Below are 17,308 nucleotides of genomic sequence, written 5' to 3' on the forward strand. Positions count from 1 at the left end.
AACCATATTAATCAAATCAAATCTGAATTAACTATTAATCGGTGTAAATTCTACGCAGTAACTGAACCATAAACAATAGCGGGTCGCGAATTATAAATACATTAGATATGTAGTTATTTCCGTAGTCATATTATTTTCAATTCGATTTCGTGTACCACAAAAAGTTCATTGGAGTTACGATTTGACATATCACGGAACGAACGGCCCACGTTCATTATATTTTCCATGCATTTTTCGTTCGTAGCTGTTCCGACTTTAGAAATGCCATCGGACGCTGTCAAATTGCCACCCCACTCAGTTACGGTTCCATTATTCCTAGTGCACATTGCAAGTCAGGGCTTGCCGAATAAGTTCGCACTCTACTTAAGAATTTTGCGTAGTATATTTATAATGTATTATTTTATTTACATCAAAACACAGTCAAAACACACACATCTTAGTAAAACTATAGCACAAATTGAGTTGCTCTTATAAAGAGAAACAACATTTAGAGCTATCGCTTCACCACTATTTTAATATTTTTTTATATTTCAATATTTCAAAATGCTTTTATATTTTTTATGTTCTTGTTAATCTTTCAATAGACAAATTTTTTTGAAGTGAAAACTTCTTTAGAATCGTTGTGATTTCAAACCGGATGCAACGGAAAAAACGACAGGTAAGAGACACAAATACAAAAATGTGTAGGATGAAGCCAGCAAAGAATGAGACAGAAATATACATACTATTTAATACAGCGCCATCTGTGAGATTTTTTAATACTAACGTGTGTATGAAAGCTCTTGTAGTGAATTTTAATTTAGGATTATACGTGAAATTAAAATATCAATTCACAGAGGGCGCTACCTTACAATTATTTACTAATGACAAAATTTTACATATACTTAAGACGTTTAGGATAATTGTATTTTAATTTTGGAAGGTTTCACTTCTACCACGTGTGAATTGCACACATTTTGTTTTTTTTATTTCGTCTTTATAACAAATTAACCTCTTTTAAGATAATTCGTATAGAGGTTACATAAATATGATTGAAATCAATTTTATGGTTCGGCACCGAACTTGACCTCACGTCGCCTAAAAAATAATGATTACATGACACACAAAAATTATCTACTGCTTATCTATATGTTTTATTTTATTATGTAAAAATGAATTGCTGTTGGTTAGTCTCGCTAAAACTCGAGAGCGGCTGGATCGATTTGGCTAATTTTGGTCTTGAATTATTTGTGAAAGTCTAGAGAAGGTTTAAAAGGAAGAGAAATATGAAAATGCTCGGAGTTAAATAAAAATAACAATTTTGTTTTTCCTTTGATGCGGCCCCCGTCGGACGGATTCCTTTTGTTTGTTTTAAGTTTATTTTATACAAAAGTTTAGGTATTTTATTTATCGAATGAGGCACTACAAAGCCTGCCGAGTCAGCTAGTATTAAATAATAATTAAAAACTGAAATTTTTGCAAATTAAAAAAGAGTGTGAAAGTTCTTGTTAGTCTTAGACCACCTGCAGAGGTCGTCATTAATGACCTTCTTTTTTCGCGCTTCACCTCCCCTTAGCCTAAACGAAGAGATAAGGGGATGACTGAAGGGTTCCATTTTTATTTATTTATTAATCCGACGTTATGAATACTCCACAGCTGTCGCAATCACGGAAGAGACAACGTTTCTTCAATTCTAAGAATTAATGCTATTCACTGATGTTTCAGTGCTTAAAACGAATGCAGTGAGCAAGTTGGTGTTGGTGAATGCTGACACCGAATTCGAGGCTAAAATAGGCAGTTTGGTAATATTACTGTTACGCGCTGGGGTACGCGCGTAACGTTACCAAACCTTATAGTCCGTACATACCACCGTCTCCATCTTATCGTGACTGTTTCATTTTTAATACGTAATTTGCAATAATTTTTTATTATTAAAATATATTTTTTATTATTTTCGTGAATTTTTTGATAAATTGTAAATTTCGATTTACGAAATTTTGATACGTTTTCATGAATTATTATTTAATGCTTATTTCATACAATACAATTAAGATTCTTAGTTGCATTAATTTGTATTAATTGTTGTCACTTGAGCACCCCACAATTTTTTATTACGAGTCATATGGTTAAAATTGCATTTTATTAATTGTAAAGTAAGCAACTATTATTATTATATAATAATTATTGTTAATACAGTAATTACGGAAACATCCACGTTGAGTATTTGCGTAAAATTAATTAATTGCGCAGGGACTCGATCCCAGTTATGTATATTCACATCGCTAATACATAACCACTAGGCTAGGGTGTTTCGAAACAGGAAGACAATGAAACATTACAAACGTCTTTAGTCGGACAGAGCGAAGCCCCTGTTAATTGGTAACAAGGTATCTATTAATACGTGAAGCAAAAACTTTGTATCCCTTTTTACGAAAATTGCGCGGACGGAGGAGTATGAAATTTTCCACACTTATAGAGAGTATAGAGAAGAAGTGCACAATGCTAATATTTTTTTTAAATAATGCATAAAAGATACATAAAATCAATAAAGAAAACATTACACACACTACATACCATGTATTTGACGCACACACGCATGCATACTACTTATTGTCAAACTTTTGTTCTTGACGTTTGTTGTCAAATTGAGAATAGATTAAATATTGTTTGTCTTTGTTAATATTTTTTATAGTGTAGTCTTGGCGAAATTTGAGATTATACAAGTATAAAATACAATCATAATAGTGTACAAACTTACAATTCCAATTAATTATAGTCGAATTTCGACTTCTGCCGGACCTCTAGTACTTATAATTAGGTATTACGTCAAATTGCTATATACGAACCGAAAATCTGTAGTAATCTGTACAATCAAAAGGCATATACAGCGCGTGCCATTATTGAGAACAGCTCGATTGAACAACACATGAATACATCCAGAGCGTATTAGTAACGTTACCCTAAACGAAGACAGATGTTATGGTACTTTTTTTATGATTGAAGTTATACTGGTGGCCCGGAGGCCTTTCCAGTTTCACCAGGACAGGTGGGCGAGCAAAGGCTCAGCCAGAAGGGGTGGGATTTGCTAACGGCTGCCCGAGCGCCTCCGAAGGAGACTTAACAACTCAAGAGAAACTGCTTCGCGAATGAATCTACTACCGCATCGGAATCGCGACCCGCTGAGAAGATCCGGCGAGAAACTGAGCGAGCTGATGCATGGTTTAGGTTGCACGTCGACCTCTTTGTCGAGTTCGACGAGTACGGTTACCGGGGTTCCTCAGCCTGCTCCTTGTGTTAGAGCTGAAGGTATCTAATGCCAGGCATGTTATGATACATGATTGTATTTAAAAATTATTGTGCGATATTTATAAGGGTTTAACCAAACAATTTAGTACAAATTAAAGAGAAACTGATGCGCGAATTCCACTATCTAGGTGAAGCGTGCGGGACGGCTTTGTACGGACTCAAACAATCTTACTGAAATTACAAGATAAACAGTGTTTTCCGTTTAGGTGCTTTAGACAATTCTAGAACACAATTCTGATTCTATTTAAACAATTAAATGCTTGATTTTAATATTATGATTGCAAAAAAAGGAGCACGTTCTGTAGTTAAACATTGAAGCGACACGAAAATTTAAAAAGATTTGAGGTTTTTTTTCCTACCTAAGCTGAGAGCCTTGAGAGGCTATTTCAGCGTAACCTTAACTAGTAGGTGAGCTCACGGGGCTGAAACCTGATGGAGTTGCTAACACGAACCCTAGCAAGAGCCGTGCTTCGCAGAATCTACCACCGGATCGGAAACGCGACCCACTGAGAAGATCCGGCGAGAAACTTAGTGGACTGTGTCTAAGGGTTTTTGAGATTAGGTATGTAAAAATTACATATATTCAGAAAACATGCTCAATACAAATGAAGTTCATATATTCAATAAAATCAATTCTGGTATTTCGTAAATCGAATCGATAAATTCAAAATGCTTTAGCTACATTAAAACGAATCTGCCAATACTCGTCGACGATTTGGCTTATGATCGACTGAATATTTGATTAGGCTCCGTGATATAGTGGTTCATTCCGTAAATACGTTTGATAAAAACTTTATTGTGTACCTGCGTCAAATTTAATTGAATAGTATATAAATCACTGGTGGTAGGACCTCTTGGGAGTCCGCACGGGTAGGTACCACCGCCCTGCCTATTTGTGCCGTGAAGCAGTAATGCGTTTCGGTTTGAAGGGTGGGGCAGCCGTTGTAACTATACTGAGACCTTAGAACTTATATCTCAAGGTGGGTGGCGCATTTACGTTCTAGATGTCTATGGGCTCCAGTAACCACTTAACACCAGGTGGGCTGTGAGCTCGTCCATCCATCTAAGCAATAAAAAAAAAAAAAAAAAAAATCGTGAGCTGTTTACAAGAAAATATATCGGAATGTACTGCTATGTCCTTACTGTGGCTGCCATAAGGGCGGGGGGGGGGGGGGGGGGGGGGTTATGCCGTAATCACCACGCTTGGCGGGTTGGCGATCGCAGTACTCGGTGCCTTGCACCGGTAATGCTGCTACCCGTTACCGACCAGGGGATTTCCGCACCAAGAGGTTTTTGAGAGACAGTGTAGTGTTAATTTGCCTTATTACTAGATCGGGTTCAGTGGCGCGCTTTGGGGGAGGCCTACGTCCTGCAGTGGACTGTCGCAGGCTAATGATGATCCTGACTGTGTGAGTTTTTTTAATAATAAAGACTGAAAATCGTTTACTCAGTACTTTGCGACTTACGATTATAAAACCCAGACGGCGTTACGAGTCACGGATCGATCCTAATTTGTCTCAATTCGAACTTCATGTAACTATTTGTTTCTAAATTTCCAATAATGTGTATAAGAGTCCTTTTTTCAACAGATAATTTCGAGATCCCGTATAACAAACAAACAGTAGGTACGTACGGACGTAGCCTGAAAAGGTATTTGAAGTTCAACGCTTAAGATACGGCTTAAGCGCCAGTTAGAACGTGAGCTATTCCATCAATGTGCAGTTTTGAAGCAGTCATAGCATTAATTTTTTAACGAGGCTCTGCCGAATCAATCTTCGCTACTTCAAATAAAAAAAAAACTATTTATTCTTCATCGATTCTTTTGAATGAAAAAAAAAGATAGGTTTATGCCTATCCCAATATACCTCTGAAAACGAAATCCTCATTATGACGGTTATCACACAAACATACAGGCAAACAGACAAAGACTTCTTAATTATATAATTGTTCAGTTATAAGAGAAACACATGAAAATAGCTTTATTAACCTCCATAGTTTTTAAAACAGTTTACTTTACCTGCGTCATTAACAACGTCGTTACATGATGAAGAGGTGGACCTACAGAAGTCCTAGAAAGCGTGTTTAGAATTAGCAAATAATAACAGAGATCGCAGAGCAAATTACAAAAAAATTGACTGATTTAAATCTTAATACCGAATTGTTGTCGTGTATCTTTGGCCAAAGATCGCAAGCAGATATTCGCTGTGCCATTTATGCCTTCATATTTCCATAAAACCAATCAATCCAGCTGAAATAGATTTGCTCTTCAAAAAAAAATCCAGAATTGTGTTTGATTAAATATAAAATAATAAAAAAATGATTTTCCTGAAAAGACGGTAGTTTACGGAAATATGTCACGCGATGTCATTGAACTTACATTGTGTCTCGGTGACCAGGAGTTGCACATCAGCGACGCATCCTCCAATATCCGACTCTGCAAACAAAAAACTCATATCGTTTATTAAATTACATTATTTTTATTGAAATGTTTGTGAATTGTGCACGTTAGTTTCGGCAATTCCGATATTAACTTAAAATCGGAATATAGTATGTCATTGTTTAATTTTTTAGCTCTTTTTGAATTCACTTTCGGAACTAGGGTTCACGTGCGTGCGTGTTCCACATTCTTGTTTATGAATTAATTATTAATTTTACAAAGGAGTCTATGTCGATAACAACGTTTTAAGTCATGGTCTTCAATTCTAAAAACTACCATTTTGTAGTTTTTTAGATTTCCGATTACCAATTGTCGTTTTTCAAGACTGAAAATATATTTTGCATTTTTTTTGTTTAGATCAAGCTGTCAGATTCTATCTAATACTAACACGCTTTCCCCAAAATCGCATTTCGCACATTATTACCGAATATATTTTTTATTTATTTAGCAGTAATATTATTGATGATGTTTCGATAATTTTAGCTTTCCACGTGGTAGGTGCGTAACTAACTACACGTCTCTACATCGAATAGAGTAACAAAACGAACAAACACCCGGACGTTTTGTAGTGTAATTATTTAAAATTTCATGAAACAAGGGGGCGTTAGCTTTGCAACGTTGTTTATAACTGTCGACCTTTAGCCGTTCAACACAATAAAGGAAAATGGTGCGAAGTGAAAAGAATTATCGAAGTTAATGTTAAAAAAAAAATGTTACTTTCCTAAGCAAAATGGTCTAGTACAAGTTATTTCACTTAAACAGTAACGAGATAAACTTGTTACCTTTATTCTTCGAAAATAAAAGTTATTAATAAACTAGGACAACAGTATCGACATTTCTTGAAACGATTCCCCCGTCACTAGCCAGACATTAAAGTGACAGTGGGGAAAAGTGGGATAGTTACTTTAAAATAAATTTTAGATATGTCCCGTGGAGCTATAACGTGGTCCTGCGCGCCGTAAGTGTTAGAGTTGTAAGCGCATCCGTAGAATGTGTCACGTGAAAATTAATAAAAAAAAATGATGTCACTTAATTGACTTTAAGTACCCACAGTTGCATAACAATTGAATCGTGAAAAAAAACATTTGTTAACTTCTTATTGACAACCCTAACTCATTGGTCTCTCGATTAAGAAGATCGATAGTCTTATTCGTTCGAAGAATTGAAAGTATGGAGTATGATTGATTTCGAAACGTTCTGTAAACATTACGGTAACAAACCTATTACAACGCGTTTGACGGCAATTCAAACGATCTAGAATGATCCTTCGGTAGGGGGCGTAACAACACACTTTGTCATACTTCTGCTGTGAAATAGTCAAAGGATTAATTAATAATCTGTAAATTGATAGTTAGTTCGTTTGTTTTTCATTTGATAATTGAACGATCTCACGACCAATATGGTTTTGAGCGGATACCGATAAGAAATACTCTTACTGTCCTGTGTGATATTTTAAATTCGAACCGCTTAGGCTGTCCGTTTAAGCCTCAGAGTAGTCGAATCAAAATGTTTTATTTAGTTTCATTTAGTAAACTTAGCCTGTACAGTCAAGTATGTATTTTAAAAAATGTTTTCATGGGCAACACAAATCAAAAGGTTCACTTGAAAAAAACAGGTTATTAAAGTTTAGATATTTTCCACCAGATATAGCTTTAAATGCGGCATTTTGTTTTTAACTGGAATATAACTCTATAAAATGCGATCTATAGTCCATTGAGTTTCTCGCCGGATCTTCTCAGTGGGTCGCCTTTCCGATCCGGTGGTAGATTCTGCGGAGCACGGCTCTTGCTAGAGTTCGTGTTAGCAACGACGTCAGGTTTGAGCCCCGTGAGCTCACCTACTAGTTAAGGTTACGCTGAAATAACCTCTCAAAGCTATCAGCTTAGGTAGGAAATTAAAAAAAGAAAGCGATGTACAACAGCATTTACACGATTAATGTTCTCAATAGGTCGCGATTCCGATCCGGTGGAAGATGCTACGAAGCACAACTCCTGCTAGGGCTAGTGTTAACAAATTCTTTAAGGTTGAGCCCGTGAGCTCACCTATCCGTCCGGGTGTACCTGGAATAGCCCCTTAGGCTACCCGCGAATTTGTAGGAGAAAAAAGAAATTATACGATTACGTAATTTACGTATTTGATAGGACCTCTTGTGAGTTCACACGGGTAGGTACCCCTACCCCGCCTATTTCTGCCGTGAAGCAGTAATGCGTTTCGGCTTGAAGGGTGGGGCAGCCGTTGTAACTATACTGAGACCTTAGAAGTTATATCTCAAGGCGGGTGGCGCATTTACGTTGTAGATGTCCATGGGCTCCAGTAACCACTTAAGACCAGGTGGGCTGTGAGCTCGTCCACCCATGTCAGCAATAAAAAAAACCTAATTTTTTTCCCTAGAATATTAGTTTAGAAAGTTGCTTTCCTCATTACATAAAGATATCTAAATAATATCAGTATTACATTATAATTTAGAAATGAATATTAATGAACTTATAAAATGACTATCCCTTTACGAAGTCTCACATTGACCGGTGGCTCCGTTTCCGGATAAAAAAATAAACCAACAAACCCACTTTCGTAATTGTAATACTGCTCCAATTATTAATAGAATTGGATACATTCGTGATCAAGCAACTCGATTTTAAACATCAAAATATTGGGAGTATTATGTATTTGTTGTCTCTATGGGATATTTTTCAAGAAATAAGAAACGGTGTCCGTGCGTTTTTTTTTTCTTGCTTAAATGGGTGGACGTGCTCACAGCCCACCTGATGCTAAGTGGTTACTGGAGCCCATAGATATCTACAACGTTAATCCGCCACCCACCTTGAGATATAAGTTCTAAGGTCTCAGTATAGTTACAACAGCTGCCCCACCCTTCAAACCGAAACGCATTACTGCTTCACGGCAGAAATAGGCAGGGTGGTGGTACCCACCCGCGCGGACTCACAAGAGGTCCTACCACCAATTTGGCTATTTGAGCGGGTTAAATACATATTCACTAGAATTAGGTATCGTGTTTTATATTCGAGTCATTGTACGTATCAGATATAAATAAACGGCAACTTTACAACGCTTACTTTAAACTGCACTACTGCGTTTTATCTATACTAATACTAATACTAATATACTAATACTAATAATATTATAAAGAGGAAAGATTTGTTTGTTTGTTTGTTTCGAATAGGCTCCGAAACTAATGGACCGATTTGAAAAATTCTTTTTCCATTAGAAGCCGACATTGTCCCTGATGAACATAGGCTACTTTTTTTTTATTTTATTTTTATTTTATTTTTTTGGTTTCATGTGTGTTTTAATGTTTCCGAAGCGAAGCGAGGGCGGGTCGCTAGTTATTCATAAAGTGAATTCTATAATTTTGTTTGAAGAATATATTTTTTCATGCGAATATTGATATTCGATGCGCTGTCTCTAACTATGTTGTTTGTCACATGTATATAATGCTTTAAGTCTGACGTTTATTAACCCATAGACACAGCCCACTGAGTTTCTCGCCGGATTTTCTCAGTGGGTCGCGTTTCTGATCCGATGGTAGATTCTGCGAAGCACTGCTCTTGCTAGGGCCAATGTTAGCAACACTCCCGGCTTGAGCCCCGTGAGCTCACCTACACGTCAAGGAGAAGCTGAAATAGCCTCACAAGGCTATCAGCATAGGTAGGAAAAAAATCTGAGATTTAAGAAAACCATTCACGAGAGAGATCCAATATTTAAAATTTATATCTTTACATATAAATCATATTTTTTTTGGTATCTTCCGTTTTTTGGTCTTATTTTAAAGAACAATTTGAGTTTTACGGTTGAAAGTCAAAACTTCAAGCTAATTAATACTATGTAAAATAAAGATTCTAAAATCAAATCTTCAACAGAAAGTCGGAAGCTCAACAAAGCACGCAACAATGAGGCGAGCTCGGCTTTTGTGAGGCGAGCTTGCGGCGAACCTCTCGGAGGGCTAACAGAGTTTCCTCTTTGGAACACAGTTAGTTCGTGACGGCCTTATATTTCCTGTCAACCGAGCTTATGCTTCGGCTTCAATGGTTTGCTTTAAAATTCATGTAACGTCTGTGTAGCGGGTACCGTGAACTACAAGGGCACTTGAGAAATTAAAAACATGGTTTTCTCGTCGGTGTCTGCCAGACGTTAAATATTCACAAACGCCCACACTAGACCCATATTTTATTTATTATTGTTTCGAATACAAATACATATGTTTTAATATTCGTCTGTGACGGACTATACAATACTTAAAAAATAAATACCAATATTTCCTGTCGCCAAAATTAACGACTTTTTTAATGTCGCAAACTAAGCTACGAATTGCTTATTAAGTTTCTAATTTCCAAAATAATTCACAGATTAATTTCATTCTCAGTCTTGCTTCAATTTGAAAATACTTCATCACCATCCAGCGTAATCGTAAGTAAGTACTCTGCCTTTGTAGAGTGCATATAATAGCCATTTATGTTCAAGATATTTCATGGCCTAATAAATAAACACAACAATTCTATGGTACTTACACGTTGCTTCAAACGAATCCGTCTCACTGTACGCGTAATTAAAGAAACGATTGGAATTGTGAGAAATTCTGACGTATTTAATAAGGCTTACGAAATAGCTCCTCACATTACACTCATGACTGAGCAGACACGTATAGTGACTGGTGTAAACTAACCTCTGGAGACTTTAAAATTAATACTCCAAGTGATGCAATAATGATAGGTGTATTATTACAGCGCCATGTCTACACTAGAATGTGGTACAAAACATTAAATCTTTTTCATTAGACAAGCCTCTATGAGGACTGTGTATCTGTATTTCACAAAGACTTTCTGAGCCATCAAATAGAAGTGGAATAGAGCTTCTTAGCGAGAAAAATAAGTAAGGCCACATTTATTCTGGATTCTCCAAATATTATTTAGTTTTAATTCATAATTATAATAATATGTGATGGAATTTTGATAAGTCTATTAGACAACATACTTTTGGTTGTTTGCGAATATATCAGTAATGGATTTGTGCAGTATTAACATGTCAGTTAGCTTGAAATGTTAAAAGAAGAGAGCTTAGCCATTTCACAACGTTTACTCACATTTTCGTAATAAATACCCCGGTATATTTACGTAAAACCTTACGATCGAAACTACAGTCGCAACGAAAACTGAAATGTTTACTAAAATAATAAAAACTAATGCTATGTTCTACAGTTCCATGTTACGATTTACGTCTTTGTTACGGGTTCTTAGAATATGAGAACGGAAATAGTCGAACCCCAAATGCCATACCATTCCGAATATGTTTTCGAGTCTGACCTGAGCGGAGTAGTCAAGGTCAATAATCAATGTACCAACGAAGACAGGGTAAAATTTAAAGTCATCTTCCACATAACGAGACCGGTATATATTTATTAGCTGTTTCTGCCGCCAAGCAATAATGTATTGAAGAGTAAGACAGTCGTTTCCAGTATTAATTATACTAATATCAATTATTGACGCTTTTCAAAGTTTTGACATTTGTCAAAATAGACATGTGTCAATTTGTCAACGGGAAGACGGCAGTGCAAAACTGCCCTACTTCCGTCCCAGCTATTCGAACAAGCAAGAAGCCCGTATTATTCCTTTTGAGTTGAAAATCGATAAAATTGCCTTCATTCGTATTTAATATTCTAACCGCAAACGGTCTAGTATTCTATGTTTGCAGTTCGATTAGGGTCATTATTGCTTGTAGTACGGTTGTTTGCGTCTTTAATGCAAGCGTTTACCGTGTTATTTTTGAGTTGAATTTCGCGTTATACTTTCTAGAAACATGCCTGTGTAAACGTTTCATAGTTACGCGGGCGAATTGTTTATGAACTCTCGTGCCTAATGAATCCTGATGTTTTCGTATTACGTATATAAGACTTTTTCTATTTAATTTACTTAGGAATTGTAAATAGGAATCGTAAGTTGAAATAAACATGGCGTTGCTCCGAAAACAAAGGTTTTATTATTTTAATAACTTAAAACGTAGACAAGAGTAACAAACAGTACAACCACATTGCAAACCTATTATAGGTATCTCACCTGAAAACAAAGAAACGACATTCAAAGTCCACCACTCTGAACTCCTTAAAATAATTATCCAATTTAATTTAGTAACAATTATCCGGAATATGGCAGATGTCATCTTCTTCAATATCAATGCATGTCACCATTATCGACAGCGCCATCTTTTTTTTTTTGTATTGCTTAGATGGGTGGACGAGCTCACAGCCCACCTGGTGTTAAGTGGTTACTGGAGCCCATAGACATCCACAACGTAAATGCGCCACCCACCTTGAGATATAAGTTCTAAGGTCTCAAGTATAGTCACAACGGCTGCCCCACCCTTCAAACCGAAACGCATTACTGCTTCACGGCAGAAATAGGCAGGGTGGTGGTACCCACCCGCGCGGACTCACAAGAGGTCCTACCACCAGTAAATTATGATTATATAGGAGCTATAGAGCGCCGTACAAATGTATACTATAAAGAAATATAGTTTCTTTATACGTATATACCTACACGGACCCACCTAAACCCTAGTTTAACTATCTAGATAAAGTATAAAGTCAAGTAAAAATACATTCTTATATTAGTTGTACTATTGACATTGACTATGATATTGACTATTAATTTCTAGAATCTATCTTATATTATCACTTTAAATTTTTTCACGTTGGCTTACAGCCTGTTTAAAATTAATTTATTATTTACAAAGTATACATTTATGAACATATAAAAAAAAACAACACGAAAGAATTTCTGTAAAGTTTGTCGATTGTCTATTACTTTCTTGTTTCCTGCCTTTTTTGCTACCATTAAAGGAAGATGAAGCTTGTCTAACTTATCTTAGCTTATCATCGTTATCGCCACTGTTAATAGGAGAAGTACAGGCAAGACGCTGTATTTTTGACTACCTAGTATTCTACTAGTCTTATCGACTACAGAATTGATTTGCGCAACAAAATTAAAACAACTCTTTTATATTCGAGCCGAGAGATATTTTTCTATTGAATGCAGACTTATCTCCGTGCTATATTAGTATTGGAAAGTTTTTTTGAAATTGTTATCATAAATTATTTTTTTGTTCCACAATTTCGTTGCGAGATTCAGTTCCTAAGCAAGTTGAGGTATAAGCTATTTTTTACAGTTGTCTTGAAGCTGTGGCCGCGGTCGTGCTTAGGACGTCTTCATGTTTACCCCGTGAATGTTTAATATAAAGAGAGAGAGAGAATTACACTTTATTGCACACCAAAACACAATTAACATTAAAAAAACAATCAAAAAAGCAGATACATTTGTACAATAGGCGGTCTTATCGCTAAAAGCGATCTCTTCCAGACAACCTTTTAATTTACAGAAATTCTGGAAAATATAAAAATATAGCAGGTATGTTGCGGTGTACTATAGATAATACAATATTATAGAAAATATATACATACAATAAACAAAATATATACTGCTTACATAATATAATATGAAATATAAGACCTTTGCAGCGCTTGTCAAATTACCTGACTAAATAAAGATGGCGCGATCTACGGTCACGGGGTATTGATGCAGAAAATTATGCATATTAGCTGAATTACAATCTAATTTGTTTTATTGGAAATTTGGTTTATTTGTGTGATCGAATAACAAAAAAAATCGATTTCGTTCAAGCTTACTCTATGTTAATATGTTTTTTTAGACCTATTTTCTAGATTGTTTTTTTAATTTTATATTTAAACTTTTTGTACCCGGAATTTATTATACTTTTCTAAAAATCCGAATTCAGTAATAATATAGATATGATAGAAATACAATTATACAATTATATAATATAAAAAAACCTAATTATGAAAAGAAATATTTACAATATAATAATATAAATAAAATAATAATAGCTATTTTAAAATAAATTAGGACAATCGAGATCAGAAGTAATATGAGATCTTAACGAAACCAAAATTTGTTTCTTGTCAATTATCCACAAATGCGAATAAAACTTATTCAATTGTTTCGCGATATTTATGTGATTCGTTAAAAAAAAAAGCAATATACATATTCTGCGGATTCATATTTTTATCATATAATCACAGTGTCATGTGGCCGTCAGATATGTCAGACTAAAGTGGCCTAGATTTTATTCGAACAAGTACCTAACCAGCCGACTTTGACTATTAACTAACTGTGTACGACAATTTGATTGTCATACAGAAATATCAAAATTACTGAAACGTTTATGTCTATTTCTCTGTTTATATGTAGCACGAGTAGCCATACTCGCCCACTTCGCTGGGCATTTAAAATTAAATAATGTTAATTTATGGTCATTATTAGGGAGTCCAACACTCATATAAATATTAGCCTACCCATTAAGTACATGTATTTTCTACATTGATACCAAGTTTCAAGTCAATCGGATGCATGGTTCAGTAGTTATGACGGAACATCCGTAAAAACCACTGTAGATTTATTTATTAGTGTAGATTAATTTTGGTAGCTTATCAACATATCGACGGTTCCTACATATAAAGAGTCATGTCCAAAATGACATTTTATTATTATTTCATAATCATTTTTATTTTATAAGCAATATTTCAAAGGAAAAATAAACGTATAAGACGTCAACTTTTATAACAAAAATACTTTATTAATAGATACCGTCATCTTTACATGAACTTTTCTACGGTCTTAAAAATTATTATTATTTAAATGATTTCATAGTTGTGGTAAACACAGTCATCTAACTACTTTTCAGGGAAAATCGAGGATATTATAAATAATTATTATACCATTACAACCAGCCTAAATGAAATACTTGAAATCAATACTAAAGGATAGAATTTACTTTTATGATTTAATTATACATAAGATTGAAACTTTAAAACGTTCTCCTGTAAACCACTAATTTGACATAACGCTTTGAACGTAGGGGCTGTCCATAAGTATATTATGTAAGATAAATATTTTAAATTTAACCCATAGATACAGCCCACTGAGTTTCTCGCCGGATCTTCTCAGTGGGTCGCGTTTCCGATCCGCTGGTAGATTCTGCGAAGCACTGTTTTTGCTAGGGTCAGTGTTAGCAACACTCCGGTTTGAGCTCCGTGAGCTCACCTACACACATTAGAGTGAAGCTGAAATAGCCTCTCAAGGCTATCAGCACAGGCAAGAAAATAATAATAATTAAATTGCGTATTTAGTGTTCGCACTGCTCGTGAACGAATTAATACATTTTTGGTTCCGTACTGTGAATCCTTTCTTCCTTCAATCGATCGACTACAAAACCACTCGGTCACCGAACCGCTAATTAAAACCGCAATGATTAAATCGATCATTATGGTTCATTATGAATTGATTCGCTGCCAACTAAAAAAGTATTCCGACCCTTATTATTTCACCAACAAAATTATAATATACGCGTTTCCTTAACACCATCTGTATGGATTCCCACGATGGATATTAAAAGTAAAAAAAAAAATACACAACTCTTGTATTCGCGTAATTACATTGCCTTAATTCTCGATCTCGGAACGCGAGACGATCATCATGGAATGGGCTTTAAATTCACCGACATGCTTAATGTTCAGCGAAAGAGACGGCAGACGTTACAATCCGAAAGAATTACAACGCGCACGAGCGGGACAAACATATTGAGATTATGGTAATAAAGGCGAATGAGGGAGACGATGTTTAAGAACAATTTAAAGATATTGTATTTAATGTTTTACGGAGCATTTTCGTTGGGGATGCAGTGGGTGGCTGTGGAGTGGCGCGGGATTTTGTGAATTGATAATTGGGGTGCACTTTGTGGGCGGTGAGGGGGCGCTGACAGCCCGCCTGTCACTGGTTAATAACCTTTTCTCCTTTTTTCTGTCACTTTCGAAAAACAATTAATGGGAGCGTGTAACTTTCGGTGGCAGGACCTCTTGTGAGTCCGCGCGGATAGGTACCACCGCCCTGCCTATTTCTGCCGTGAAACAGTAATGCGTTTCGGTTTGAAGGGTGGGGGCAGCCGTCGGAACTATACTGAGACCTTAGAATTTATATCTCAAGATGGGTGGCGCATTTACGTTGTAGATGTCTATGGGCTCCAGTAACCACATAACACCAGGTGGGCTGTGAGCTCGTCCACCCATCTAAGCAATAAAAAAAGAGCGTGTAGCTTTTGCGATACTCAAAGAAAAAAAATCGATCGTTTTGGAAACATTTCTAATCAGACATTATTTTGCTTGTTTTTAAAGTATACATAGATAACAGGATTTCTTAGTTTCATTATTCTCGATTCTTACCAAAACAATAAAATAGCCACTATTTATTGCGTTCTCATAGAAATTATAGTTTCGTTTCAAATATAAAAATGGAACTTAAGTTGTATAAGGCTTAAGGTTCAAATTTCGGTATTAATCAAATTTATTTGACAGTTCTATTGCTGCCCGACCCCGTATTTTCCCCAAGATAAAACCTCCCCCGTTCGCTATATAGAAACACATTCACATGAAGCCAATCCATTCTAACACAACCGAAACAATCCCGTTACATTCCACATCCGGCTCACCCGGCACATATCCGTATTGCCCGGTTGTACAGACCCGGATAATTAGCGGGGAAACCATAATAATAACCGTTAATGAGTTTCCGTTGTAGTTCCCGTTCACGATATCCGGTTTTACTGTTATTTCGTTTTATTAGTCAACATTGGCAGGCTTTGTTCTAAGTGGTTTGCCATAATTGTTATAGTACACTGTAGGTAGGTACATGGAAAATTATTGTCGCAGATTAATGTCACAGCCTCCCCTTTTGCTCTCGTTGCCTGCTAATTGATTAATTATTAATAAAGTTATTTTAAGTACATAGGTAGTTATTTAATTAAAACGACCAAAATTTTATCTATAGTTTTAACGGTAGGCAGCGGCTTGGCATTGCTGAAGTCCATGGGCGACGGTTACCACTTACCATCAGGTGAGCCATATGCTCGTCCGCCTACAACGTCAATAAAAACATTCTTATATCCTATTATCATCATCATCATATATATCATTTCAAAGTCTTAGTCTACAAAAAATAAAAAAAAACGGATTGCATTGGAGTTTGCAACATATACAATGGCTTTCATAATAGCTTTAGGAGACATCACAATATATACTGAAAGCTATACTTGGCAGTCATAAATACTTTTTAAATTTTTAGGAAGTTTTTTATTGTCTGCCTTGATAGCAAAAACCTTCACCAAAATCAATCACAATCTGTTCCGATAGCCCTTGCTGCGACAATCAGAGCTTACACAGATAGCACTATGAGCTTACTGAATCGCTGTCATTACATTATATCGTTTAAATTAAAAATAGATTCCCAAGCGACTGTTGCTAATAGAAGATGAAAGCAATATTACAGTTGTAGTCTTGATGAGTCCTAAATAAATATATATTAGGGTAAACTTGTTCACCGAATCTCGTTCCGTGAACTAAACTCGGTCCTCAGAATCGTTCACTAGTTCGGTTCGAAGTGAATTTCATTGAAATTAAAATTTTCCCCCATACTTCTTTCTGGTTTAAAATCGATAAAAATAAATTTA

At 35.7% G+C, this 17,308-nt stretch overlaps 1 protein-coding gene across 6 annotated transcripts in view; it reads right to left on the reverse strand.

Moving 5' to 3' along the window:
• The window catches only part of LOC100750224 (abnormal chemosensory jump 6), a 91,010-nt gene that overhangs the window by 45,701 nt on the left and 28,001 nt on the right, over positions 1–17,308 (reverse strand). For 4 of the 6 annotated variants that reach the window (XM_004932762.5, XM_004932760.5, XM_004932759.5 and 1 more), the window contains exon 2: positions 5,663–5,719. The exons of the other annotated variants lie outside the window; for them this stretch is intronic. In XM_004932762.5, the coding sequence (XP_004932819.3) occupies positions 5,663–5,719 (57 nt within the window). The remainder of the gene's footprint in view (positions 1–5,662; positions 5,720–17,308) is intronic. 6 annotated transcript variants of the gene reach the window in all.

Source organism: Bombyx mori, chromosome 1, assembly GCF_030269925.1.
Source record: "Bombyx mori chromosome 1, ASM3026992v2".
Lineage (NCBI taxonomy): Eukaryota > Metazoa > Arthropoda > Insecta > Lepidoptera > Bombycidae > Bombyx > Bombyx mori.